The sequence below is a fragment of the Mustela nivalis genome (assembly GCF_964662115.1).
Source record: "Mustela nivalis genome assembly, chromosome: 9".
NCBI classification, from domain to species: domain Eukaryota; kingdom Metazoa; phylum Chordata; class Mammalia; order Carnivora; family Mustelidae; genus Mustela; species Mustela nivalis.
In genome coordinates, this window is record NC_139028.1 from 68,349,447 (window position 1) to 68,374,900 (window position 25,454).

General features: G+C 45.6%; 1 protein-coding gene across 33 annotated transcripts; it reads right to left on the reverse strand.

Annotated features, from left to right (window-relative positions):
- Window positions 1-127: 127 nt before the first annotated feature.
- On the reverse strand, window positions 128-23,822 carry FHIP1B (FHF complex subunit HOOK interacting protein 1B). Of its 33 annotated transcripts, none has more exons than XR_014316475.1 (12): window positions 23,703-23,822; window positions 13,241-13,568; window positions 12,473-13,111; window positions 11,942-12,100; window positions 11,666-11,752; window positions 11,315-11,482; window positions 7,708-7,787; window positions 7,352-7,515; window positions 6,134-6,913; window positions 3,383-3,584; window positions 3,086-3,248; window positions 128-650 (listed from the first exon to the last, which is right to left on the reverse strand). XR_014316475.1 is itself a non-coding variant. In XM_082749875.1 (12 exons), exons 2-12 carry the CDS (start codon window positions 13,376-13,378, stop codon window positions 289-291), a joined length of 2,337 nt encoding a protein of 778 aa, XP_082606001.1. In that variant the 5' UTR covers window positions 13,379-13,568; window positions 23,703-23,822; the 3' UTR covers window positions 128-288. The 33 variants fall into 33 exon arrangements, 22 of the variants coding, with proteins under 22 accessions (XP_082606001.1, XP_082605992.1, XP_082605998.1 ...); XR_014316476.1 differs by having other exon boundaries at window positions 7,310-7,515; XR_014316477.1 differs by having other exon boundaries at window positions 7,310-7,515; window positions 11,282-11,482.
- Window positions 23,823-25,454: the final 1,632 nt, after the last annotated feature.

Consider the following 25,454-nt stretch of genomic DNA (forward strand, 5'->3'; position numbering starts at 1 on the left):
AGCACCCTGAAACCTTGGCACCAATGTCCTCACAAGAGACAAAGTACCCCTGACCTCCCCATTTATGTATAACCTTCCTGGGGCCACAGCCCAGAAAAAAGGGTGGGAAAGAAGAATGAGCACAGAATAGAGATTTCCCTTTTATACATATTGCAACAAGTTCTCCATAAAACATTCATTGGAAATAAATTAAAAAGTCCTCTTGCCACTGCCTCCAAACATAAAAAGGAGCCTATAACCCGGCCCCAGCCCAGGCCATGTGAGGCCCTGATTGTCCATGGAAGAAAGTTAAGGATTGAGGGGCCCGAAGCCTGAGACAGGAGGGCCAGATCCCTCCTCTGAAGTATCCAACAAGAAAGGCGAGGTGACAGCATGGGCTTGGGAGATGGCAGCCAATTCCTTGAGAAACTCAGGGAAAATGACTGCACAGTAGACCGCATTCTTGACTCGCAGAGCCTCACCTTGGCGCTCAGGGGCCCCACCCCGAGGGGGCAGAACCGGAGTTGAAGCCCCAGGGGAGCCCCCACCTAGGCCAAGTCCTGCGCCGTCTCTCCCAGGCTGAAGAACCAACTGTGCCGCCTGCCGGGCCCTGGTTGGACTGTGTGCATGCCGCAGGAGCAACTCCCCCAAGGACGGCCTCCGGCTCTTCACTGGGAATAAATGGGTATTGGGGATTGTGAAGGTACTGGGGTCAGGCACACTCTCTCAGTCTGAGAGAGATGCCCCCCTCCCTGGGTTCACGAACATCTCAACTATGACTCTAAAACCAAAATGCTGCCTGCCCAGCCTTCTTCCCTCTATCCAGCCTCCCCACCCAGTCAACCATCACCCTCAGTCTTCTCAGTTAGTCAACACTTCAGCTACTTCATTCTCATCCAAGACCTTCTCCATGCCCTCTCACCCTGAGGGACTCTCTTACTCCTCCCTTTCCAACTGTTATTCTACTACCACTAAGCTGTTTCCGCAGTCCTTAACATACCCTTACATTATGCTCCTACACTGGAGCCAACCACTTCCACCTTCCCTCTGCCTGTCTATAACACATGACCCACATCCCCTGCTCCTTCCACACCCACAGGGCCATATATGCAACAATTATTCATGGGCTTTACCACATGTCCCATACCCTACTACCCTTCCAAAATCTGTTCTCCCGTGCCACCACTCCACCTACCACCAGTCCCTCTCTTATATCCACCAAAGCCATCCTTTTACCTCACATCAGCTTAGACAACTTCACATGGCCAGACAAATTTACCTCAGCTTAGACTCAAATGAACCATTTAAAATAGTGCCCTCTCTCTTCTAATTTTCTTCCTCGATTACTGGTTCTGGATCTTTGCACAATATTTAGGGCCTAGACTCTAGGGATCTAGAGTCTATATCATGTTATGGTTCTCATTCTCTATTTCAAACACTGGCTACAGAAATATGCTACACAGATTTACTAAATATAGCATTCAGAACCCTTCACAACCAGGCTCACATGCCCCTTCCAACCCTTTCTCCAAACTTTTTACACCCTCTCCTGCTTTTGTATCCACAACTATCTATTCTTCCTAAAAATTTCAACCCTCTTTTCATGCTTCTGTAGCCCTCTATGCCTTAATTTTACTCTCCCCACTGTTTTCATTAGCCCCTTGGCCTAATCTCATTATCCCCACCCCCTGAGAAACCACCTCTGATTTGCCCCCCACTGACTTCCCATTTCACCACCTTTATCACACTGTATTGTAATAATACTTGTGTTCATGTCTTCCATCTCATAGAGAAATCTATGAGCTCAAGTGCTTAATCCCTTATTTACCTCCACAGTGAACACAGGACCACAACTATGGAAATAAGACACAGTCACAGTGCTGTACCATGAGGAAATCATGCTAAGGAACATCAACTGTAAAATAACCATTATGGTACTGTATTCCCAACTCCTATCTCTCAAGATCTTCCATCTCACCCTGCTCTCTTGCTTTTAGCACATTATTTTGTCTCCTACTTTGATTAGCAAATAAAGGACTTCAATTCCTGACCTTCCCCTCTACACCTCACAACTCCATGGATACGATCACTTCCTCCTATCATAACTCTAAGATACATATCATTTGCCTTCGGAGGGCAGGGAACCTTTTCCCATCCAAAGTTAATTCTGACCTGGTGCACTACATTCACCACCTTTGGGACTTTGCTTTTTCAGTAATGACACTTCTCTATTCACTCTCCAGACTGACTGTCAGCTCTTAGAAAGTAGTGGTCTCATCTTATAACTCCCTGAGTCTCCTGTACCAAAGACAATGGCCAACGCACAGAGCAAGTACACAGACCCTTACTAATGGAAGCTCTAATTTAAAGCTGCATGGTCATATTTAACTCTACCTTCTTCCCTGCACCCCACAACCATTCACCAAAGTCTGCCAATACTTCCTTCCCATTTCTACCTTATCCAATTCCTCCTTTCGTTTTCCACTATTCTAATTCAAGCCTTGCTGGGCATAGCTATACTCCATTTGCTCCTGGCTCCAATTCACCTAGCACATGAACTAACATGCTTATCTCTCCGCTCTCATATCTAAGTACACCCAATGGGTTCTCAATGCCTGAAAGATCACAACTTCTACCCAGCCCAACTTCTCATCTGACCACCTACGGCTCTGGCCAAATCTTTCCAGCCTTATTAACAAACAATTTCACCACCTTCTAAATCCCCTGCTCCAACTTAATAGTTCGTGTGGTCCCCTAGACAAAAGAATTAAAGCCATCCCACTCCTTGGCCTACACAAGGACCACATCAAATATCTCTCAAGGACTATGTCAAATACCATGTCCTTTCCCAATACCTCAACCTAGAGACTACTCTGTCCCCTTGCCTATCCTCAACTCCTAGTTTTTGCTGGTGCTGCTGATTTGGCTCTGAGTGGACGTAACTGTATTTTATCCTCTGACTAGAGCCAGACAACAAACATCAAGACTCAATTTTCTGCAACTTCATGGCACAAGACTCCACCCTTAATAAGAGCTCAATTAACCTGGACTAATTAGCTATCTAGGGAAGACAGGGAAAGGGGTGGAGTGGTGGGGTAGTCCTCACCTAAGGGATCAGAGCGGCGGGGGGCAGGTCCTGCTGCAGGGCCTTCAGCCCAGTCCAACTTGCCACGGGCAATGAGGTACTTCTTGGCTTTGGATAGCAGTGCTGGGAAGTCCTCCTGGGAGGCCGCAAAGCTCTCAATTTTATTCTTCACAGAACCCAGCACCTATGAAGCACAACTTCATGACATTTCTGTGTGGCTCTAGACTGAGAGTCCTTCCTAGTCCCACTGGGCCTGTTCCCAGCCCCCCCAGGGCCACTCCAGCTGCGGGCCTGGCCCACCACGGAGCCTGGACGCACCCATGCATGCATGCATCGCACACCTGCAGCAGGGACTTGACACTGGGCTGGAAGACCATGTTGGTGTTGAGCAGGAAAGAGCGGAGCAGGGGCTGGGGGTGACAGGCCAGCTGGGCCACCAGCCCCGTCAGCAGGAAGTTGACATAGACGGAGTTCTGCAGCATGTTCTCGAGTTTGGCAAAGAGCACAGCCATGAAGGGGCCTGGGAGGGGTGGGTACAAGGATACAAGGCCTGAACACAATGCACATCACACTCATTCCTCCCAAAACCAAGAGACACACCCCCCACCATGCCACTAGGTGAAAATTATTTGTATGTCAGTCTCCGGGTGTATGTGTAAGCATCCTGTGATCACCTACTCTGGAAGAGATGAAATGGCAGACACCAGATGGACCCACAGGAGTCCAGATGCCAGCTTTACACACACTTAAGATGAAGAGCCAGATCATAGGTTCTGGAGTCAGACTGACCTGGTTTTAAATTCCAGCTTTATCTTTTACTAGTTAAGTATTGGATCAACCAAAATTCTCTAAGCATAGTTATCTACTTGGCAAAATAAAATATACCCACCTCATAGGATTATTAAAAGGATCAAAAAGATACTATTAGAAAGCAGTCAGTCAAAGATCAAACAAATTATAAGTATTCAGTAATAACTATAAGCTACATAACATCTCTTGGTTTTTTAAAAAGCTTCATCCAGGAGACACAAAAGAACAAGAAGCAAGAAGATGATTGGGACCAAAAGAAGAATCAGGTTACACACAAAACAGAGGATAACACTACACCTGGGTCAGAAGAAACCAAGAATGAACTGTAGCAAAGACAAAGGTGCCTACACAGGCCAACTTCAAGATAGGAGAGAAATCTCTGGAAGCCAAAGAAGAAATCAGTTCTGTTCAGGAACCAAGAACCAAGAAGAGAATTTACAGAAAAAAGAGATTAGTTCAGAGCCAGAGAAAATTGATTGAGGGCAGACTCTTTGCTGGATGAGAGGATAACAGAAAGGATGAAAACAATCTACCAGGATAACTGGTCTCAACTGAGCCAGATCACCAAGCATGAGGCCTCTAGAACCACCACAGTCTATCTGACCAGGGGTCTGTGAGGGAAAGGGATTATACCTAAGAACTGCACTATGAACTAAGGAGAACAACGAAAGCAAAGAGGCAGTGAATTCTGAAAAACATTCTTCACTCCAGATGCACATGAGTAGCCTTAGCTCCATAAACCCTAGTTTAACAGGGTCCCTAAGATACCACATAACTTTGTCCTACTGTTTCTCTTATTTCCTGAGACTCTCTTGCAAGAGAAAATTCAAAAATCTCAGATGAGTTTACAGAGAAGAAAAGGGATACAGCTTCAATTAATGCTTCAAGAATGTGGTAAAACCTGCATACCACCTTCTAGTGGTATTGAGCAAGAAGGAGCAAAGCCTAAACAAATGGAAAGCCATTTTCTATAGTCTGCAAGTGGGAGCGATCAGGACTGTAGAGCAGAAGCCTTGGTGCTGTGCAAGCAGCATATCCCAGGCCAGTAAGGACATGGACTGATCAAGGCACGATAACCTGACTGCGAACACCCAAAAGATGGGCAGATACCTTGGTCAACTTTTATCTGCCATGCACCCAAGAGATGATGATCCTAGTAAAAAGCTACAATGTGCTGAGTTCTCCCAATGCAGCAGCATCACAGTAAGTGGTTTAAATTCATCAGTGACATGAACAGACACTATTTCAAGGTGTGTCCAGTCCAAAGCACTACGCTGCTTCTCAGAGGTGGTTTTTTGCTCCTTAGAGGAAGGGAAGTAAGGATAAGAACCAGGATTGGCTTTGGTGAGTGCTGTGGGGTGTGTGGACCTGGCAATTCACGGACCTGTATTCCTGGGGATAAAAATATATGTTTATAAAAAATAAAAAATTAAAAAAAAAAAAAAAAAAAGAACCAGGATTGGCAGAGCTGGCTCTCAAACAAAAACCAAAGAGGACTTAACTGGTCAGGTCAGGTCTAGCTCCAGGGTCTTTGGAAAGACCAAAGAACTCAACTGGAGCACTCAGGGCCACACTTTTGTCATTTGTCCTCCAAGACATATTTCACGCTATCTGTTTTAGTCCTTACTACTAACCGTAAGACTTAAAGAAAGTCTTACTGGGTAGTCATAGCAACCAACAAGGCCCAAGGAGAGAGAACAAGAAAATCCTGAAATTGAGTCCTTCTCTGAGGAGACTGGGAGAAGAAAGAAGGCCATGGTAGAGTAAGGGAAGAACACAAGAAGGGCTGATCCTGGGCTACAGAAAAGTTGACAGGAGACCCAACACCCAGACAAATATACAGGTGGGAACAGCATGGCTTACAGGTGCCTCACATAGAGGATAGCAGGTATGCCCTCCATATATATTGTTCAGATATATTGCTGTGATTCACCAGGAAACACCAAACACAGAACACCCTGATCACAATCCCAGGAAAAGGCCAGACTAGGGAAAAGGAGGAACATGCACATAGGACAGACATACAAGGCTCAGACATAAATCAATACTCAAATCAGCACAAGCATGGAAGATGTATAGACAGACACAGAGACATTAAGTACAATATGATATGTGTCTGGAAGGGACCCAAGCAAAATGGATGAGGAGCTGGGCAAGTACACAGAAATGACATGGCCAAGAAATCTCAGATATTAGCACAAACATGTCAAGTACATGCAAAGTGTACAAAAAGGAGAAGGCCTAGGCTAAGTAGCTTACCAGTGAAGGGCTGGCTTGGCAGCTGGTTGAGAGTCCGCAAAGGGCTGCTGAGGAAGGGGCCAGGGGGCTCAGGGGGACAGGTGAAGCTCTCATAGGCCTCCTCCTCCTCAAGAGGTAGTGGAGGCTCTAGCAGGGGTTCTGAGCCAGTCCCCCCATTGCTCAATGCCACTTCCAGTTCCCGGAGCTCCTGCCCAAAGCCCTCTAGTCCTACCATGCCCTCGGAGGTGCCCTCTGGCAGTTCCCCAGCTCCCTCCTCAGGTACCCGACGAACCTTCTTGGCCCCCTCAGGCCATGGTCCTGGCACCCCATTGAGCTGGGGAGCAGGCAGGAGGCCAGGGCCCTCCCCTAAACCCCCAGCAAGCCCCCCACTCCCCAGCTCTTCTTCCTCCCCTTCCCCCACAGTGTCCCTGTCCTCCTCAGGCAGTAGGCTGCGTTTCTTAGTCCGGGAGCCAACAGGACTAGGCTCAGGAGGGGGCCGCTCGCCATCATATGGGGCAGACCAGGTACGGCAGGCTCGGACACACCGGTCCACACCACGGCGTGCCTCACGCAGATACTCCAGGTAATTGTCTTCCAGCTCACCAGGCTCCTCCACAGGGCTGGGCCTTCGGCCAGGGCTGGAGGCTGGGGATGCAGCAAGCCCTGGTGAGCGAGGGGCTGGAACTGGGGATTCCGAGCCACCCAGACTCTGCTGTCGCAGGAACAGGGCCAGACGAGATGGTGTGGAGGGCCGGGGCACTGTCACCACAGAAGAGGAGTCAACACTCGGGCTTCCAGGGCCTACAGAGGGAAAAAACATAGGAGGGATCAAAGAGACAGGGGGCTAAGAGGAAGGATAAGACATCTATGGAGACTGATAGAGAAGACAAGCAACAAAGACATGTGATTTATTCAGACAGCTGATTCTCCACCCTCCTAATTAAGCTTTTCAGCATCCACCACCTTCTCTCACCACCCATAACACCAAAGAAACAATGGAAAATAGAAACAATACAGGATTGGGATGAAGAAGAGCAACTTTGCTCAGAAGCTACATTTCTTTGGTGGAGTTAAGAATCCACCCTGCAAGACCCCTCATCATCGACCACCGCAAAGATGGAATGCCACTCATGGCCACCCTTCTCCGCACACCCTAGCCCCACCTTCTTGCTAGGCTTTCCAGAACCCAGGCCATACCCGTGGTGTCCTCCCTTCTCCCTGCCTCTCTGCTAGGCCCACCTCGTGCCCATGAGGCATGCTCTGGACGGGGTGGGCTAGGGGCATGATGCCGACAACAGCGGGGGATTAGGGAGAGAAACTTGTCTGCCGCTCGTCCATATAGGTCCACATCACGTACAGCTGGCTTCTGGCTCAGCATCACATGGTTACATGGGACAAGATACCTGGGAAAGAGAGCAGAAAAAGGACACAGGATAGATCAGAAAGGACAGGACCTGGGAGAACATCAGGCCAATGAAACTATACGACTAAGCCAGGAAACACATGAGCAACCCCAATACAACCCATTGCCCAGCAGTGCACAAGGCCTGGAGGGTTCAGGATCAGCCATCCCTCAGCCCTGTCCCCACAGGTACCTGAGAACCAGCTGCAGCAGGACATCCTCACAACTGAGGTTCAGTAGGGTCCTGAAGAGACTCAGAGAGACCATGCAGAGCTGGGGAGTGGGGGAGGAGGGAGGGAGTCACCATAAGAGCTCTCTACCCTCCAAGATGTTTACCAAATGGGAATCCCCCCAAGCCCCAGGCCCAACCAACCACTCCTAGAGTAACAATGTGCACAGGGCCTGGCATATAATAATCATTCAATTATTAAATAAATGCTCATATGATCTTTATAGGCAAGACTTCACTGTTCACAGATAGTAATGAAACGTATGTCAGATTCTGTATTTCTACAGACCACATACATGTCAGCAGATTCTCTGGCTGTGGAATGAGTACCTATGAAGAGAGACCCCAAGAAATACTGGGACTGAGTGAATGACTACCAGGAACCAACAGCAATATGATAACTGAGTAAATGCCTGTCAGTAGAGACCACAGCCGAGGCCAAGCAGAAGCCAGAGGGAACCTGGAAGAATCCCAGCTGCGAAGTAGGTGGGGCTGTGAACAAGGAATCTGAGTCACCTCTCCAATACTGGTGTATCTCTCAGAAGGTAGAAGAGAAACTCAAGCACAGCTGACAGGAAAAGGAAAAAATAGGTGGGTCCAGAATAGAGGGAACCATTTGTTTTAAAAAATAAGAAGGTGGTTCTCTGGCTAGGTGAAGAGAGGGGAAGAGTATAGATGTGTGTAAGCACTCCCTCGAAATCCTCCTCCAAATCCCCACAGCACTTTCTCTCTACTTCCCTCATGGCAAGTATACCTGGAGCTCCCTGAAGACCAACTACTGGGTCTTGGGCCAGGACACCGCTGCACAGTCTAGGAGCTCATCGGTTACTAAATGACTGTGGGAGCATTAAAAGTCAACTGCAGCAGGAAAGAGATGAGAGAGCAGTTCCCATTTTGGACAGCAAAAACGTTCAGATTTACCCTGACCATTTTAACTAGCAAAGGAAACATTCACACTCGTGGTAGGTAGAAAAACGGAAGATGCCTAGGTCCTAATCTCCAGAATCCGTATTTTTACCTTACATGACAAAAGGTACTTTGTAGATATGATTATGGTTAAGGAATCTGAGATGGGAACAGTAGCCTGGTTTATCCAAGTGGGCCCAATCAAATCACATGAGTCCTTAAAAACAGAGAACCTTTTCCAGCTGGGTCAGAAAGAAGAAGGGAAAGAAATCTGAAGCACGAGAGAAACCTGATTCACCACTGATGGCTTTGAGGATAGAAGGGGGCCATGAAACAAGGAATTTGGTTGGCCTCAGAATCTGGGAATGGTCCTCTGCTGACAGCTGACAAGAAAACAGGAATCTCAGTCCTAAAACTCCAAGGAAACAAATTTTACTAACAAGTAAACAGCAAGTAAACAGATCTATGCCTAGAGCCTCCAGAAAGGAACACAAGCCCAACAAACATTTTGATTAGCCTGATGAGATCCGTGTCATAGTATGATGTACAGAACTACAAGATAATAAATTCATGTTGTTTTAAGCCACTACGTTTGTGGTAATTTGTTATGACAGTAATAGGAAACTAAAACAGATAGCCAGGTACACAGACTGATAAGCTAGCATGATTAACTTTAAGCCACAAAAGACAAGCTTAAAGAAGTTCAAAGTCAGGGCAACTGATTCATGCCTTAAAAGGCCAAGCAACAGAAAGGAAAGCAATTACACAGTTAACACAGGCAAACTGAAATCAGAAGCATTTGGTTCCTCCAAGAAGCAGGAGCCAGGAAGAAATAGCCCAAGAACCTGAAGGCCCTTGAGACCAGAGGACCAAACGCAAGACTAATAGAAACAAATGCTAGAGACGAAAGAAAATGAGAGAGAATCAAAGAAGTAAGGATAATACTAAGATGAAAGGAAGACAGAGCCTAGCACAGGGGGAAAAAAAAAATCAACCTCAAGAAGAAAATTAATGGTCCCAAAACACGAACAGGACATCCCATTAGATTAAAGATTAAGACCATGGTTTAACTTTAGCATAACAAAAAATAAACCTTTTTTGGTATCTTTATAAAATTAAAGTTTTGACTCCTATCCTTTATTGATTTTTACCTTTTACTTAATCCATGCATGTATCATAATTACTTGATTCATATGCTCTGTGTATTATAATTCAAGAGAGCTAAGGCAGAGCCTAGAATATGTTATTGTTGTTGCCATTTTCAAATTCTGAAGTGTTCACCCGGTTCAGAAACACTGGTCTCATCTGAGTCAGTGTGAAATATCTTATCCATACCCTTAATTATTCAGATACCCTTCAGACACCCTTAGTTATTCTATACCCTTCAGTTATTCATAGCTCTTCCGAAACCTCACCTACCACAAGGCTGACTACAGATATCTCAAGGTATCTCAATTATCTTGAACAGTTTTCCATAACCTTTAGTAATCCAAGAACTTCTTTTTCAAACATATGGACGTAGGGAACTTCAGTGATTTATAATAAGAAGGAAACAAAAATGGTTGCGTAGCCAAATAAATGCCATAAAATCCATGACTAAACAAACAGCTTTCTTCCCCTAGAAAGACTTTGGGTCTTTATTACATAGAAACTACTTACTCCTATTTCATATATTGGTTAAAATCCAAACTTCTTACTATGGTCTACAAGGCCATGCATGATCTGAATCTTACCTACCTCTCAACTTTCATCTCATTTCCTTCTCCCTCTTGATCACCTCCATTCATACTGGTCTTTCACTTCCTCAAATACATTCAGCTCACCCCCATCTCATATCCTTTGCATGTTGCTCCCTCCGCCCAGACTCTTCTTCCACTTGTTCTTCAATAGGCAAACTCCCTTATGACATTTAGGTCTCAGCTCAATGTCACCTCCTCAGCAAGGTTTCTGAACACCCTAATAAGCACCCAGCTCGTGCTTATTTCCTAAGCACGCTGCTTAGTTTTTTTTCATAACAATGACCACAATTTTCAATTATTCTATTAATGGGTTTGTGGGCCTATAAAGGAAGCTCCATGAAGTCAGCAACCATGTCTATCCTGTTTATCATTTATCCTTAGTACGAGAAAACAGCAAGGCATGTAGCGAACATTCAGTATAAATGTTCAGGAAAAAGGAATGTTTAAGTCAGTAGGTGGACCAGAATGGGTGCTCTGACTTATAACAGTTCAAATGCAGCAAATCCAAAGGGGAGAAAAGCTAAGTATACCAGCAGCAGCAGGATCACCTATCAAAGCAGATACAAAACATGAAGAAGTGATCTCAAGTTACCCACAGCAGGCCACAGAACAACACACAGCTAAAGAGAACCTCACGCCAAAGCTACAAGTATAGCACAATGGCAAAACATCTAGTCATGATGAGCAGCTAGTTATCCAGAAAAAGTAACCGTGTTCTAGATTCATGTATCACAAAAGCAAGGCAGCAGATTAAAATCTACACCCAATATGGTAAAAAGTTTAATACTGTAAAGTAAATGCCACCTAACTTTGAAGTCAATGCTGGAGACAAAGGCCAAAAAAGGGCAGGCACACCCTCCCAGAACAAAGGTCAGAGAGAGAAGATGGCTCACCCAGGTAAGCCAGGACAGAGGTAGGGGCCATACCCGGGAGTTGCTGCCAATACGGGCAACGAGGGTGTCAAGGATGGTGTGGGTGTCATGCCGGTGTAACAGCAGGAACCGCAGGAAGGTACGGAGCAAAGCAGGCTCTGAGATACTCCGCAGGAAAAGTTCCAGATATGCGGTACTGGCAATCATCTCCTCCACAGAGGTCTGGACAAAGGGAAGGGAAAATTTGGAAATTTAGTGCTTTCCCTGAGTTCTACGGAGGAAGCAGGAACAAACATGGAAAAAGAGAGGAGTACCCTGCCCACTGCCTCCCCTATTAGTTCTGGCATTTAGGTCACCACCCCTCAGCCTAATACCCTGATTTGCTTTGCCACCCATAACTCTCACCTTGTGCAAGGCAGGGCCCATGACAGGCACCAGAAACCCATTATGGATATAATCAACTAACTGCTTCTGCACCAAAGGGTGAGCCACCTGTAGGGGTGTAAGAGAGAGAGGGAGGAGGAATGTGAGGTGGCCACTGTATGGAAGGGAATAGAATGGTACAAATAGGCATACCACCCCCAAGATGGCAGAATAGCAGAATTCTAGGGAATATGCCCGCTTCCCCCTTATTTCCCCAGAATGACCAAAGACCAGACCTCCTGGGAACCCCAGTCCCACCTGAATGACTGCATTGCAGAATTCTAGGGAACTCATGAACAGCGCAAGGGCTGGCACGCCCAGCCAGTCTTCCCGTCGTAGGCAGTGCCAATCATCCCCCGGAACCTCAATCTTTCGGGGCAGTGAGGAGTACAGGGCACTCAGCCCTGTGGCCAGCACCTGGGGGCCATCCCCAAGGACAGGTTACCAAAAGTTCAGACAATATTGCTCAAACAAGCTCAGCAGGGGAGTAAGTAACCCAGAGTTTTGACAGGAACAGGGGAAAGAGCTATTCCCAAATCAGATATTTAGTTACCAAAAGTGCCAGGACATCAACTGGGAACACTGGCCCATGAAGAGCCTTAGTACTGGTGCTATCCACCTAAGCCCATGTTTCATTCCCACCCCAACTCCAGGTACTTCTTTCAAACCTAGGGGCTACTACCTAAAGGAGAAGGACCCCATACATAGCCCCTCCACATCTTCTGGATAGCATGATGCTATCCAACGTCTACAAACCATACCCCACCCCCCATTCCAGGAGGTGCTGACCGGGCAAAAATAAGAGTGATCTGCAATGTAGCGGCCCACAGTGGGACTCCCAGCCGACAGAGCCATCAGCAGGAGTAGGGCATCACGAGCCTGTTGGCCCAGTGTGCCCTCTCGATGGACGAAAGGAACGAGGCGAGAAAAGAGGAGAAGACGGGGGGCAGCTCCAGGCTCAGGAGGTGGCTGTAGGAAGAACTCGAGCAATGAAGGCTCCCGGGCCAGACACACACACAGCTGGCTGAGAAGTAGCACCAGGCCTTCATCCAGTGCTGGGCTACTGGGCACAGGACGGCCACAGGCATCCAGCAAGGTCAGCAGAGCCTCACGAACTGGACCATGTCGCAACAGTGGCTGGCGAGCTTCACTCACTAGCATCTCAAACAGCTTCAGTTGTTCAGCTCGCCGTTCCTCAACCCCATCCCCAAGCTCATCCCACTGAAGCTGCCACGCCAACACACGGGTTAGCAGGTCCTCACGCAGAGCAAACTCTAGCAAGGGCCCAGGGGCCGTAGGGGCTGAGGGGACGGCACGATCTTCTACCAGCAGTGTCAACATCTGGTAAGTGTGGTTGCGCACAGCACTGAGATCATCCGCACCCCCAGGAGCTGCCCGAGGGCCTTGCCGCTCCAGGATACGCACCACCTGAAGAAACAGGAAAGAAGACTGCAGGAATCTTAGATGAAATAATGACTAATGATGGTGAGAGTACACAGTAGGGTGGAAGAACTCAGGCAGCCAGTAAATCAGGCCACTTGGCATAGAATCTCCTACCTGGGACCAGTGATTCTTGAAGACCATGAGGCAGGTCTCAGGATCAGCCACGACAGGAGTCTGCATACTGGCCCCCTGAGGTACACGGTGCCCAGGGCCCCGGGAGGCCAGTCTGCTCAGCCAGTTCATCCTCTCCATGAGGCAGGCTGGGCAGGGCCAGTGGCCAGAAGGCCACTCTCCAAGAATCTGCCAGTTGGAGGTTTTCTCCACTTGTGTCTCTAGTCTGCTTCATCCGGTCTGCAGGAGCCAGTAGCTGGCCATGGAGCCAAAGATACACCAGGCTGGAGTAGTGAGTTCAGAGATCAATGCCTAGTCCCGACTGGTAAATCTAATTCAAAGATAGAGAAGGAAGAGATCAACTGGAGTTTGCCTCTCCCCATTCCCCAAAAGAACCCAGAGCCACCAATCCACTGAAAATTCCATGCACACACACTCACCATAGCTTCTTAAATGTAATGTGTTTAAAAGAGAACTCATTTCTACCATCAAATCTGTTCCTCCTCCAGCCTTCTCCATCTCAAGAAATGATAACAACATTCACCTACATGCTCAGACCAAAAACTTGGGCATCATCCTTATTTATTTTCATTAATTCCAATATCCAATTCATCAGCACACCTTATCACCTCTACCCTCAAACATGTCTACTATTGTAATAATTTCCAATCTGGTCTCCATGCTTCCAGTCTTGCCTCCAGCCCTCCTCCCCTGACAGGTATTTCATTTTATTTTATTTTATTTTATTTTAGTTAGTTAGTAGGCTCCATGCCCAGTGTGGAGCCCAATGTGGGGCTTGAACTCACAATCCTGAGATCAAGACCTGAGGGGAGATCAAGAGTCAATCCTTAACTGACTGAGCTGAGTCACAGAGTCTCTCCTCTGCTGAATACCTTTCAAAGATTTCCCATCACACTAGCAATAATCCAAATCATTTGATTTACTCGTACAGGTCTTCCTGAATAATCTCTATTCCCTCTGCCTGGAGTATTCTTCCCCTGATCTTCACTTTCTTCCCATCACTCCATTCTTTTTGAATGCCATCTCCTCAAAGAAACCTTACTTAATTATATCTTAAAAGCACATCTTCCCACCTTCACTCTCTAGCTTCCTATTCTTACCTTCTTCTTAACAGGTTTTAGCACCTAAAGCTATTTATTTGCTTATTTATTTGTCTAGCTTTCCCACCAGAATGCAACCTCACTGAGGGCTAGGTTTATCTATTTTATTTACTGCTATATCCCTAGTACCAGAGCATTACCTAGGAATTCAGTAAATATCTGCTGAATGTATGAATGCTTAAGTGAATGAATGAACAAATGAATGAATGAACAAACAAACAAATGAACGATCAGTCTTGAGGTGCCTGGGTGGCTCAGTCAGTGAAGCATCTGCCTTTGGCTCTGGTCATGATTGGGGTCCTAAGACTGAGCCCCACATTGGGTTCCCTAATCATCGGGGAGTCTACTTCTCCCTCTCTTACTCCTCTTCCTCTCCCTCTGCACCTTTCTCTCAGTGTGCTCTCTCTCGCTCAAATAAATAAATAAAATCTTTAAAGAAAGAAAGAAAAGAAACCCAGTCTTGGGGTGCCTGACTGGCTCAGTCAGTAGAGCATGGAACTCTTCTGTCCACACTGGGAGATCCACATTGGGAGGTTCACACTGGGTGTAGAGATCACTTTAAAAAAATAAAATCTTAGAAAAAGAAGGAAAGAAAAGAAACCAGGTCTCGATCGGACTCCAGACACCTGGGACTACTGAGGAAGAAATTTTTTTTCTACCAATCACTGGCCCTCCCTAGAAGCCCACCCAATAGAAAATAATCCAACAGACCCTTAACTATCTGAATATACACATAAGAGGTGGAAATTCAGAGCAAACCAAAAGAGCAGAACAATTTTCATTCCAGCAAAGAACACAGAGACACATTCCCATATACATATACCCCCATCCTGCCAGATTTTTACAACACTTACTCCTGGGGACATGACATGACACCCTCAGTAAAGAAAGGGGAAAAGCACTAAAACAGCTGTTGTTCTAGACCATAGCTCACAGCTCCTTCTCTATCATACCCCTTACCCCTCAGCAGTATTATCTCTGACAAGTAAAAAAAATTTCAGAGGAAAGGTGTGGTTCAGTTGTCCTTCCTCTTTAAGTTCAACAAAGGCTAAAGGAACCCAGAGACCTGGCACCAGCCCCACGCTTTGCCCTCAAGTTACATTAACATCTTTCCCTTCCACCCAGATACTCTCTCTCACCATTACCAACTCACAACTAAAGGTAGGTAGCAACTAGGCTTAAGGAAACCCACAGAACAGAATAGACAGTCTTATGATAAAGGGCATGGCCAATACTGAATATCAGGCTGGGCTCACTCACTGATTAACTCAAGTACATCCATACTGATAAAGTACTCTGCTAAGTAATCAATGGAAATATGAAGACAGAAAAAAACATTTGGGTGGGGAGCATAAATAAAAACTCCAATGAATATTATAAACAGAGGTACTTACAAAAGAGTTACAGAGAAAGGAAAGAAAGCAACTAATTCTGCCTGAGAGATTATAACAGGATTCCAGAAAAGAGGTGATGTCTGACTTAAGTCTTTAGCAATGAGATACTAGCCACAAAAGAGAGTAGAGGGAAAGGCCTTCGCATTAAAAACAGTATGTACAAAAATATGGCACTGTGAAAAAACATGACAAATTTGAAAATCAGTTCCAAGTTTGGGGTGGCCTAATCACAGACTACTTAGAGAAGAAAGAAACATTATTGAGTTGGAGGGTAAATATGGGTGAAGAGTATCATTATCATTGAGTATCATGCTAACTAAAGTTTAGGTTTTGTCTATTGACACCCTGGAAACAAAGGAGGTTTTTAGACAAGAAAATGACAAGATCAAATTTGCTTTTAAAAAAGATGTCAGATAAATTATCATATGATGTCTCTGATATGAGGAATTTGGAGGGGTTGGGAAGGAAAAAATGAAACAAGATGGGATCAGGAGGGAGACAAACCATAAGAGACTCTTAAACTCACAAAACAAACTGAGGGTTGTTGCTGGGGGTTGGGGGGGTTGGGATAGGATGGTTGAGTTATGGACATTGGGGAGGGTATGTGCTATGGTGAGTGCTGTGAAATGTGTAAGCCTGATGAGTCACAGATCTGTATCCCTGGGGCAAATAATACATTATATGTTAATTTGAAAAAAAAAAAAAAAAGAGAGAGATGTCAGATAGCAGTGTAAGGTGGAGCAGAGAGAGGCAGACGATAGACAAAGTAAGGTGGTAAGAGCAAAATTAGAAAAGATAAATCTGAAATTCACCTTCATCTTAGCATGTCCCAGGTGATAATGAAATTATTTACACCTGTAATATCTCTGCCAATAATAGCAAGCTATTTCAAAAGGGACCATATCATTCATTCTTCTTTGCAATTATAGTGCCAACACAGTGCCTGGCTTTCAAAAATGCTTGTGGAACTGAATGCTAAATTTAAAATAATTATAGCTAACATATATTAAGCACTTACTACATGCCAGGCTCTACTCTAAGCACTATATGCAGTAGCTCATTCAAACCTCATAAAAACCCTAGATGTACTAGTATCTCCATTTTACACATGAGAAAATAAAAACCTACAAAGGCTAAATATACTGTCAAAGTTAACCAGCTGGTAAGTAGCAAGACTGGGATGCAAATGCAGATAATCTGCATCCACTTAACTTGAAGTAACAAGACCTGACAAATGGATGGAGGATAATAGAAGACTCTACCATGGATAAGAGATTCAGTAAAAGATAATGCCATTAATAGGTGAGAAACGCATAACAAAGGTGTTTTAGAAAAGAGGATGAATAAACTTTGTTGAGCTTTGAGATATGTTAATCTTTGAGACATCTATAGGATATCAGAAAGCAAACAGAAACATAATACTTGAGCTCAAGAGTGAAATCAAGACTATAGAGATATATATCCAGGAATCAACAATTTATAGGTGGTAGATGAAGCTATGGAGATGGATGAAATCTCCAAAGAGAACAGCAGATCTTGAAAGGAGCTGAGAGTGACATCCTGAGGAAAACCAGAAATTAGGAAAGCAAGGAAGTATCTTTGAGGACTGTGAAGGGAGCCAGAAATGGAAGGAAAAAACAAGCAATAATGATAATCTAGAAATCAAGGAAAGGAAGTTTCAAGAAAGTGGAGATCGCCAAAATATACAGTTTATAGACAGACTAAGTAGAATGAATGTTAAAAATGATCAATTGGTTTTAGCAATCAAGTTTGAGATAAACTTAGGGAAGTAAGTAGTTAAAGAATAACTAAGAGCCAAAGAAGTGTAAAATGCAATACAGGAAAGTCAGTGACAAAGGGAAGGATGAAAATAGGGCAACAGCTTAAAGAAGCTAGGAGGGGTGGGAGGTGAGGAGTCAATAGAAAGAGTTTTTATCCTTTGGTGTTGTTTTATTTTAGGACGGAGAGCCACAAGTATGTCTGTCAAGTGAGGAAAAGTTATGAAGAAAGTAACAGGTTGTGGACAAAAAAGATGGGGATAACTGACAGGCAAATCAGATACAGGACCACTCTGAGAAACTGAGGTATTCCACTTGCTCTGAGAAAGGAGGAAAACAGTAACAAAGGATGGGTGCCAGTTCAGGTAAATCTGAAATCTGAGGGGCACCTGGGTGGCTCAGTGGGTTAAAGCCTCTGCCTTCGGCTCAGGTCATGATCCCAGTTCTTGGGATTGAGCCCTGCATCCGGTTCTCTGCTCAGTGGGGAGCCTGCTTCCTCCTCCTCCTCCTCCTCTCTCTCTCTCTGCCTACTTGTGATCTGTCAAATAAATAAATAATAATAAAAAAATCTTTAAGAAAAAAAATCTGAAATCTGAAATGGGGAAGCTAGTATCCATCACCACCCACCAACCACCTAATCCTCCCACATTCACTCGCCCAAGAGAATGGGGGTGGTGAAGAAGAGAATAAGTGAGAGGGGGTAGAGCCACAGAACGGATGCTCAGTCTTTCACACAAGGTTTCCTATAAACCATCAAATAGTCCTATACCCTAGTAGCTACCAGCAGCAGGGACACACTGAAAAAGGTACTTATCTGACTGCCCAAGTCCTTAAGCATGGGCTGTGGAAAGCAAAGCCAACAGTAGAGAATACTGGTTACTAGCTCTCTCACTGCTAGAAGCCCTGGCAGACTCCATCCCTCTTGTTTCCTTAAACTCTGCCCATGCCTTTGTAAATATAATCCCTTTATTAGATTCTTCCCAAACTAAATGTGTGCAATCTGCCTTCTGTAAGGACCCTAACTGGTACAAGAGCATTACTGGTTACAGAATCCTTTCTCAATCATATCTCATTTGAGGACTGAAAATAAATAGAGGCCATAAGGTCAAGAGTATCACAAAGTAGTAGGTAAAACAGGAGCTCTGGTTTGAATCTCAATCCACCATTTTCCAGCTGTGTGACCTTAAATAAATCACTTCATACGTGGGAGCCTCAGTATCTTTATCTATAAATTCCAGATGAAGTAAGTATTGTTACTGTTATAAAAATTAAATAAAATAATCTGCATAGCATGCCAGGCATACAAAGCAGTCTCTCCGTAAATGACATTTTCTTTTCTCCCTTCCTTCTTCTGATCTTATCTGACCAAGATATCCTTACCTCTGAGAAGAGATCTAACCTGCTCTGACACATCCATCCCTACCACTTCACACTCATAATCTAGTGAGCTGAGGAAGGGCAAAGCAACCGGTCTCAGCAAAATAAAATCTTACTTAACATGTCCAAAACTGAACTCCCTTCAGCTCTTAGAACTCAATTTCAAAGATTAATAACCAACTCCTACCTTGACTGCAACTGGAGTGCCCACTTCTGCTTCCCTACTTGACCAACAAAGGGCACTTCTCACAGACCCAAGGAGGATAGCCTCCAGGACCTTTCTGCAACCCCTCATCTTCAACTCTTCTCAAAGACCTCAAAGAGAAGAACCACACTGAAATCAGGGTCTCAGAACACAAAAGCTAACACTTAACCTGGGCCCCCTTCACATGCGGCAAAAACAAAAGAAGACCATAGCTTGGTGTTCCTGTCATCTATTTAAGACTCTCTCATTCCCTCTTAACTGAGCAAAGTTCAAAACAAGACAAAGAGAATAACAAGACAAAGAGAATGGAATCGCCACCTTATTACTGCGCCCTTTCCTCTCACTGCAAAGTCTAGAAAAAAGAGTAGACCTCTCTTCCTAGATGTAACTTCAGGCTCAGCCACAGGGGAAAAGAGGAAAGGAAGAACTGATCTTTCAGACCCACAAACAGCCAAGGTCAGTCACTCACCTTATAGCACAAAATATAGCCTTATAATAAAGCACATTCAGCAAGGGTGTCCACCAACCTCAGAATAGCAGGCACAGGGCAGGAAGTGGCTCAGCCTCCCTTATGAACCTTTGCCCTGGGAGAGGCAAGACAGGGAGGGAGCTGAGAGCAGGGATACACCTACAATATCCACAGCAGACAGGGAGAGACCAAAATGACCTTTCAAGAACAGGTCAGAAAAGTCCTAAGGTTTCTCTTCCTACAATGGCTCTTCCTAGGCAAGATGACTGATTACTCACATAGAAAGCATGAATGAGCCATTACCCTAAATACTGAAAGTAGAAAGATCTGATTAAAACCTCACAGCAGTACAAAAGGCAGGCGCAGTGGGGGGATCACAGGAGCCTACTAAACTAGAGCTCAGCTTACACATATCCTCCCTGCTTGTCCATCCCTCAGCCTACATGTATAAGACAAATGGGCTATCAATGCATGATTCCAACTCACTCCCTCCCCTCTCCCCCAAGAACTTCTGCTTTTGCAGGGAAGCTCGCCTGACTTTAGCACAGCCTTTACATAACTTCTATCACAGTGATTCCCCTTTAGAGCAGTGAATCTCCATGTCACACACAGTTCTTTCTCCACCCTTCTTGGGTGATGATGACAAAGAAGATGTCAAAAAGAAGAGGAGAGAATGAACTATCCTAAAGCACAAGGGAAGTTCACTGGGCAGAGAAGAAGAAGTATTCTTAGCAAGGGAGACAGCTATTACAAAGATCTCAAGGCTCAAAAAAGTAACATGTTTGTTAGGGAACTGTGAACAATTTATTCAAGCTAGAACACAAAGTAAGGAGTGGCAGGCAATGAGGCTGGAGAGGTGAGTTGAGGCCAAATGATGCCATATTAAGGAATTTGGATGTTGTCCTACAGAACACAAAGAGCCAAAAGTTTTTAAGCAGAGAGGAGCTCCATGATTACATTTGTATTTTTAGAAAGATCATTCTAGGGACAGACTAGAAAAGAGCAAGTCTGAAGGCAGGAGACTATTGGGGGGTGGGGGGATCCAGATAAGAGATTAGAAGTAAACTAAAACTTTAACAGTTAAGAAGCCATGGAGATGGAGAGGAAAATACTTTAGAGAGAAATATATTAAGATTTTAATGAGTGATTAAATGCAGGGGATGAAGAAGCAGAAAGAATGAAAAGGACACTGAAGTCCTTGCCGGAACTGAGACAGGGCATGTGATATAACAGCATGCTCTCAGAGCAAAGACACTGAGTGCTGTTTTGGATATATAAATCTGTAATACCTGTGCATATATGGTAGACCACAGAACATGTATGACACAGGGAGAGACTATATCCCCATGATATGTGTTTGTATTTCACACTCTCTCTCTAAACTAAAATTATCTTTTCATGTATCTACCTCTCCCAACCTGACTGAGAATTCCTTGAGACCTCAGAGGACCATGTCTTGTTTACTTTGCTATCTCATAAAATGTAAGCCTCACAAGGACAGACTACATACTGAAAAAGCATGAGCTGAATGAATAAATAAATTAATACATGAATGAATGAACCACCTCTCCCAACACTGAGCAGAGTGCCTGGTGCATAGCAGATGCAGAATAAACAGTTACATACAGCACTCCAAACATGTTTCTACCTCTACATCACCACCCTCATTTACGTTACTTCTTCTCAGATCTACCACTGGGCTGTATGTCTAAGTCAAAATTCATTTTACTCACTGAACTACTATTTCAACAGAGTTCAATATAGCTTACCAAACCCAGTGCTTTCTCCAGAACACCTGAGAATCTGGACAGTCCCTAAGAACACTCTGACGACTTGACTCATCCTACCACTAACACAATGTGATCCAGGTATTATGTATACCTGTTCCCATGTCATTGCCACAATATCATCCTCAAAGTTCCTTTAATCTCTTTTGGAACCGCACTAATTGCAAATCATAAAAAATGCTTTTTGCCAGTATAATGTCCTCTGAATCATCACAACTTTTCCCATACCTAACGTGCCTTTTAGTCAACATGGCTTTCACTCTGCTACAAGCCTTCTTCCTCCAAGTCACCCACTCTCAGGAAACCAGATTGGATTCAGCTTTGCCACTTTACCACTATGTGACCTCTGGTTCATAAGTTTGAATCATCTTCTATAACATAAGAATTCCTGCCTGTGCCTACCTCACAAAGTATGTAAACCCATGGAAAAGTGAGATTGAATGAATACTGTTCAAATTTCAGAAATTATCTAGAATTAGGCCTTCTCAACCATAATAACAACCACCACCCATCATCACTCTAAATTTCTCCATTTCAGGAACCAGTAAAAATAATTTCTACAGAATTTTTAAAATAGGCTTGTTACTTATTTTGGCAAATCAGACCATTTCTTTAAAACCCACCATCTACTGTCATTATTTCATCAGTCAGCACTTTAACACTAAAAGAGTAATCTAAGAATGAACTTATCTTTATGAAAAATTCATGTTTCATATGTTCTCTTTCTCGCCCTCCTCCTTGGACAGATGAAATCTTTATCATGGACTGGCACTATCCTTGGCCCAGTGTTTAGGAATCACTGCTCTAAACCCTGTTATGACGCGTGTCAGTTATACAGGGTTCTGCCCATCAAGGTAGGTGGTCAAGGGTTCCATCAGCATGAAAATGTATGGCCTCCAGAGAGAAGCAATGAAAACGTGCCATTGGTCAGAACAGTTGGTCCCAAGGCTGAGACTCTAGAACAGAATGGCAACCTGCACTTGGACTGCCCCTAATTCGCAAGAAAACAGTCTGGATAGGAAAGGCTTAAATATCCCTGAGGCTTAGGAAGGTATCTGGGCCCTGTGATCGACAGTCACTAGAGAGGAAAATTTAGTGGTGGGAAAGTGAAGTGTCCACCACTAGACCAGCTGTCTAGAACTTTTAAAATGTTCATGTAGTATGGGTTGGCAGGGAGAAAGGGATCTGTAAAATACTAATAAAGTGAACACAAAAATGTGTCATGGACGGAGGAATGAGTGCAAAGGGATAGGAGTGCAAAGGGGGCAGTAGAATGTTCAGTATCTTGAAAGTGGTGATGGCTTCACAGATGTAAACATATGGCAACACTCATGCACATTTTAAATATGAGCAGTTTATTGTATATAAACTTACCTCAAAAAGGTAGGATTTTTTTTTTTAACTGAAAGAAACTGAGACCAAAGCCATTCTGTTTGAGCCTAAATATAGTGTTGTACGTAATAAACCACGTGACTTTCATGAAAGTAGAATTAGCAACTGAAAATGGTTAGTCCAATTTAGATGACAACCATCAGAGCCCCACAGCTAAACAAAGTGAGGAGCAGCACGGGAGTCAGGTTGCCCGGAAGCAGGTGGAGAGATAACAAACATAGGCTGTCGTGGCCAAAAAACCCTCCGTGAGAAAGGCCATCTCCAAGTTTGGAGCCCCAAAGAGGAACTTGAGAAACCGCAGTTTCAGTGATTACTCTGGTTAAAAACTAAGCCTCAAAAATGATTTTCGTTATCATAGTGATTACTGCCCATGACGCCTTCGTTTTTCTGGTCTCCTAAAGCCAAGTGCACAACACTTTCACCCAAGCTGTCCTACTCGGTCCGAGACTAGGCAGGACACTGGGCAGGACAGTCCGTCGAAGTGGGCTCCAGAACCAACCTCAACCTTATCCCAGCTTCACAATCCTCATTCCTTCCCTCATGCCCTAGCTTCAACTCCATCACCCATTTCCCACCAGCCTGCAAGATCTCACCTTTGCCCCTTACTCTCCCCTCCTCGCAAAGGCCGTACCCCCTCACTCTGGTCTCAGGGTTGCCCTCACCCCTGCCCACAGGTGCCTCAGCCCCTCGCTAAACCATGTTCACAAGTCCCTTTCCTTTGGCCCCTCGAAAAGCATCCCTAGCCCTTCTTGACCAGCTCCTCACTTGCCCGTTCACCCTTAGGCTCTTACGCCGCTCCCCTACCTTAGCCACTCACACTCGGCCCCTCACCACATGCCGGCCCCTCACGCTGTCCCCTCTCAACCAGCAGAGTCACCAAATCCGGTGCCGTTATTTCCCAGCCCCTCACACGCCTCCTCGGGCCCTGCGACTCATACTTGCCGTTCACTCACAGAACCCCGACCCTGACCAGGCCCGATCTCCGCAGCCGTGCTAGGTGAGCTCAGGCCGCCGCCATCGCTCCTCAGGCGCACCAGTCGCGCCCCGCCCCGCGCTACACGCAACCCGCGCCCCCGCGCACCCCACGTAGCCGCCCAGCGACGCACCGCTGGGCAGTGGCGTGCCAGCTCATTGGCTGGACCCGGCCAGAGCCGGAGCGTCGTTCTTGTTTCCTGGCAACGACCGAGCGCCGGGGCGGGGTCGCGGGCAGCATTTTGAGCGAGGAGTACCGCCTCTTCTCCGGGTCCCGCCTCTTCGCCCTGTAAACCCCGCCCCTCTCAAGGACTCCAGCGTGTCATAGGGAAAGACTTCTGGGGAGGCGGAGGACCGTAGGGCGGGGGCGGAGCCTGAGGAGGAAAGGTCGAACCAGAGGGCAGAAGGCGGGACCTAAGGAGGAACGCGACTTTAAGAGGCAGGGAAAGGCCAGGAGCGGGGCTTCGGAGAGAGACCCGAGGGCTGGGAGACTAGCGTGGGGGGGCGGGGCCGATGGTCCCACGCGGTGGTTAGGGTAGGAGAGTGACCTGGACGAGGCGGAGCTAGCACGAAGGGTAGGTCTGAGGGGAGGAGTCAGTAGGTACGAGGGGCCTGTGGAGAAGCTGAGCCTCAGAGAAGGCTGACTGCAAATAGACTAGGTCATTTTGCCCCATCTGCGCGCATGGCTTGGACTGTACCCGGCCGATGACCGCCCCTTCCTAGCTACCCCACCACCTGCTGCCCCGTATTCCTCCTTGGACACATCTTGTTCAGTCACTCAAGGAACATGGAACAAGCACCTCCACACGGGGCAGGATTCCAGCCAAATCAATTAGAACCCATATCTGCCCTGCAAGACCTCAGCTCTTAAGCCAGACAATCGCAATATAATGTAATCATTGCCATCGAGGAGGAGCACTTGGCATGGCTGGTGAGATGAACGGAAAGAAGGGCAACGGGGCTTAGGGAAGTCTTCAGGAGTAAATGATGTCTGAGCAGAGAAACAAGCAAGAGTATAGTAAACTAAGAGAAATGCAAGTTTCAGATCAGGTCTGTGGCTTAGTTCAAAGTATTGTACCAATGTTAATTCCCGATGTTAATCATCCTACTCTGGTTATGTAAGATGATAACAAGGGAACATGGCTAAGAAGTTTCCGGGAGCTTTCTGTACACTTTCCGCAACTTTCTGTAAGCCTGAAATTCATTTAAAATAAAAAATATTTTAAAAAGAAAAAGAAATTGGGGCACCTGGGTGGCTCAGTCCTTAAGCATCTGTCTTCAGCTCAAGTCGTGATCCCAAAGTTCTGGGATGAAGCCCAGCCTCAGGCTCCCTGCTCAGCCGGAAGCCTGACTCTTCCTCTCCCACTCCCCCTGTTTGTGTTCCCTCTCTTGCTCTCTCTCTCTCTCTCTCTCTCTCTCAAATAAATAAATCTTTAAAAAAAAAAAAAAGAAATGGAAATTTCAGCCTGAAGGATCAGCCCATACCAAGGTAAGGAAGAATGAACAACAGGTGGGGAGGAGCCTTGGGAACTACAATCAGTACAGCACGTCTGGGACCCAGGCAACATGCAGAAGAAACACTGAGCAATGAGGCTGAAGACATGAACAGAGGTCAGGAACTGGAGATTCGTATGCCATGTGAAGGAGTTTAGATTTTATCCTTGGGATAACAGAGAACTATGAAGAATTTTATACATGGTCAAATTAGTAAGGCCCAAACTG